The sequence below is a fragment of the Besnoitia besnoiti genome, assembly GCF_002563875.1.
Source record: "Besnoitia besnoiti strain Bb-Ger1 chromosome Unknown contig00169, whole genome shotgun sequence".
In the NCBI taxonomy this organism is placed as follows: domain Eukaryota; phylum Apicomplexa; class Conoidasida; order Eucoccidiorida; family Sarcocystidae; genus Besnoitia; species Besnoitia besnoiti.
This window is the reverse complement of record NW_021704042.1, coordinates 1-4,120: the sequence shown is the minus strand read 5'-3', so window position 1 is coordinate 4,120 and position 4,120 is coordinate 1. Positions and strand designations below refer to the sequence as shown.

General features: G+C 37.8%; 2 protein-coding genes across 2 annotated transcripts; both read left to right on the top strand.

The window, feature by feature from the left end:
* Positions 1 to 1,906: 1,906 nt before the first annotated feature.
* On the top strand, positions 1,907 to 2,266 carry BESB_031630 (uncharacterized protein; the record flags this gene model as incomplete). The annotated part of the gene is made up of 1 exon (XM_029361825.1): positions 1,907 to 2,266. One exon carries the CDS (start codon positions 1,907 to 1,909, stop codon positions 2,264 to 2,266), a length of 360 nt encoding a protein of 119 aa, XP_029214685.1.
* A 1,388-nt stretch (positions 2,267 to 3,654) lies between these two features.
* BESB_031620 (uncharacterized protein) lies at positions 3,655 to 4,014 on the top strand (the record flags this gene model as incomplete). Its single annotated transcript, XM_029361824.1, has 1 exon — positions 3,655 to 4,014. One exon carries the CDS (start codon positions 3,655 to 3,657, stop codon positions 4,012 to 4,014), a length of 360 nt encoding a protein of 119 aa, XP_029214684.1.
* Positions 4,015 to 4,120: the final 106 nt, after the last annotated feature.

Genomic DNA, 4,120 nt, shown 5'->3' with positions numbered 1-4,120 from the left:
CACCCAGATAACTCCATACCAGTGAACCGGTTTGTAACTCCGCTTCATATCGTACCTGAATGTACTTTTTAGCATATTATGCGGTGTTAAAAGTAATCCCATCCAAAACCGGTGGTTTGTTAGTATTTATGTTATCAACATGTCAATGAAATATCAACAACGATGAAACTTATTTGGTTAACATAACAACATAGAAGGTAAAGCTGGATTACGTCAAACTTTACACTGGATACGTTTCAATGTTAACTTACTAAATACCATGGGAGCGAAGAGAATCTAATATGTAACTCCGTTCATGGAAATCAAAAGAGCTTTCACTGATTGTATTTATGAAACGTGATTAGTTCACCTAGCCAACACGATCCGGTTGTTTGGGAATAATATCCCTATTAAGGGATTGATATGTGCTACAATAACACAGTCGGTACGAAGTCGAAAAAGGTAGTTGATGGTGAACCAGTGGCTGAACAAACCTTTTTATTGATTATGCTGACTTTAGTCCGAGAAACTACAGTTCTGCTTAAACTGAGGAGTCAAGTAGGTACAAACCGTACAAGGATTAATTATGTCCATCTGTGCATCTAAGTTGAGACTATCGGTTATATATTTTAGACGCTAACTTCCCGGCTAAACATCCCTTTCTTTGAAACACACTTCCCTTCTCGCCGTTAGCATGATCTCAAAGTACCAGAAGCCATGTGATCTATATAGTATAACGGGACATTAGACCGAACCTGCGATAGATAAATATATCTTGGATGATTGTATATTAGCGGCTAAATGTCAATCAAACATGCGAATTTTAGGTTTTCCATGAAATCTATTTGGAAGAAGAGGCTTGATAGTACTACCGTAAGTACATAATATACAGTCCCAGCAGTAGCGGTTAAACTATAGAAGAGTCGAGTATTATCCATGCATACCAGGCGTAAAAAGCGTTCATCCAGTTACTAAACAGGTGCCAGGCCAACAAGAATCCGATCCGTGTATTCCGTACAGACTAACATTAAGAAGGCGACTACCAAAGTGAATGTCATGATATTCGTACAGCTTGTATACAAATGTTGGTTTTTCAAATATACGCTGGATACCAATACTTAATGCACTTAACATGATGGTCATGAAAAGCACAAGAGAACTTGGATCCGGTAAACAAAGACCTTCAAGATCTAAACCAGTAGTCCAACTCGTAGTATATACTCCCCAGAAAAAGGTAGTTTATATCAACCTAGGAATCCCATTTTAGTAAGTGTAACATGGAGTCTAGCTTCAGTTGTTATCTGATTGGTATTGCATGCCCTGAGTACGTAAGGAAAAGGAAAGGTTAACCGCTATTTAAACACAACAGTTACCGTAGCTGTAGATGAATGCTAAATCTAGAGTATCTCTCCTAAGACACTGCATAACATATGAATGCTCCTTCCGCCATTCGTTGACTGTGTTTACCACGGGGAATTAGAACAGAATACCAAGTTCTTTGCCTGGAGGTTTGTTACGTTCCGTACAGTTGTAGGTAAAAGGTATGTTAGAGACTTAGACTAGCGTTGGAGCACATTGTTTCATTCGATAGTCCACGCTCAATCTTACCATACATAGTACTTTATGATCCCAGGCTGGTTTAATAAGTCAAAGTTTAGCCGGGAAGTTAGCGTCTAAAATATATAACCGATAGTCTCAACTTAGATGCACAGATGGACATAATTAATCCTTGTACGGTTTGTACCTACTTGACTCCTCAGTTTAAGTTAAGGAGTCCTTTGTTTACAGCTTGTACCGTTACTTTCAGGAGCATACCGTTAAATTCGATGATCTTATGTGTTCACTCAAATCGAATAAACAAAGACATTATAGTTCCTAGAATACTGAAGATGACTCCGGTTATGAGATACAGACAACCAAGTTCTTTATGATTGCAGTACACCACCACCCCACTGGACTGCTTAAGACAGCTAAAAGTGTTGGATTTCAATATCCTACTACATTAAGATTATTCCACATCGGTTATGTTCTAGGCGTAATATATGGATTCTTGTTCTCACTCATCTTAACAGCGAGAGAAAACTACTACTCAGATGCTAGTCTAATCAGTAGCATCGTACTTGGAGTTATCATCTCTGAGACAGGATTATTTATCAGCTTTTTCTGGGGAGTATATACTACGAGTTGGACTACTGGTTTAGATCTTGAAGGTCTTTGTTTACCGGATCCAAGTTCTCTTGTGCTTTTCATGACCATCATGTTAAGTGCATTAGCAGAGCATAGTTAAGATGATAACTATTGTGGATATAGAACCAATTGAACACCATGTATTAATATAACAAAGATAATCAGGGTAATCTGGTATCCTTCTTGGCATAACGTTGAAACCAAGTATATGCATAGGGATGAAAATTAATAAGATACTACCTAAGAAGACTACAAACCAGATGCTTAAATATGGAGAAGCACCGGTTTACATGGAATAGATTTACAGTATCTCCGAACATATCTCTGCTATAGAAGATAAAGCCACATATAGTAGCTAGTACTGCACCAAGAGATAATACGAAATGGAAATGAGCTACAATATAGTATGTATCATGTAGGGCAATATCCATACCAGCGTTACCCATAACTACACCTGTAGTACCACCTAGAGTAAACAATAGGATAAAACTAAGAGCAGCCCATAGATCTACAGTTCTTGTAGTTGTATGGCTAGCCATATAGGTACCTAACCAGTTGAAAATCTTAGTACCGGTAGGAATTGCAATCATAATAGTCATAGCAGAGAAATAAGCTCTGGTATCTACCTCTAGACCGACTGTCATCATATGATGTGCCCATACTAAGGAACCTAGAATAGAAATACAACCCATAGCTAAGATCATAGATTGTCCACCGAAGACAGATCTAGCAGCATACATAGATAATGTCTGCGAGACTACACCAAAAGCAGGTAAAATTAGAATGTATACCTCTGGATGTCCGAAGAACCAGAATAGATGTTGATAAAGTACACTATCACCAGAATACATAGAATCATAAAATTCAGTGTTTACGTGTAGATCAAGAAGGATCATAACTAATCCACCAGTAAGAATAGGTAGAGTGAAGACTAACATAAGGCAGTAAATATGATAGCCCAGATATATAGAATATAGTTCTTAGCACCAGCATTAGAACCCATGAAGACGCAAGTACCAAGGAAGTTAATAGAACTTAAAATACTACTAATTCCTAGTACTGCAAGACCTCCGATAATCCAATCAGTTGCCTCTGGATTTAACACCATCAAGCTAGTACTTAGTGGAGGATACATTGTCCAACCAAGACCACTACCAAACTCGGAACAAATACTTTGAGTTAACAACACAGAACCTAATGGTACTAGAAAAAGGAGATCGCGTTAGTTCTTGGGAAAACGACTTCCGAACCACCAATATATATTGGTACAAAGAAGTTACCATATCCTCCGTACAAAGCAGGCATTAAGAACATAAAGATCATAGCTAGGCCATGTATCGTTATTATCACATTATAAGTAGCTATCGTCTCTGTACAAATGATCCGCGATCCAGAACTGTATAACTCAAATCGAATAAACAAAGACATTATAGTTCCTAGAATACTGAAGATGACTCCGGTTATGAGATACAGACAACCAAGTTCTTTATGATTGCAGTACACCACCACCCCACTGGACTGCTTAAGACAGCTAAAAGTGTTGGATTTCAATATCCTACTACATTAAGATTATTCCACATCGGTTATGTTCTAGGCGTAATATATGGATTCTTGTTCTCACTCATCTTAACAGCGAGAGAAAACTACTACTCAGATGCTAGTCTAATCAGTAGCATCGTACTTGGAGTTATCATCTCTGAGACAGGATTATTTATCAGCTTTTTCTGGGGAGTATATACTACGAGTTGGACTACTGGTTTAGATCTTGAAGGTCTTTGTTTACCGGATCCAAGTTCTCTTGTGCTTTTCATGACCATCATGTTAAGTGCATTAGCAGAGCATAGTTAAGATGATAACTATTGTGGATATAGAACCAATGAACACCATGTATTAATATAACAAAGATAATCAGGGTAATCTGGGCATAACGTTGTGTAGTTATATGAAGCGTACA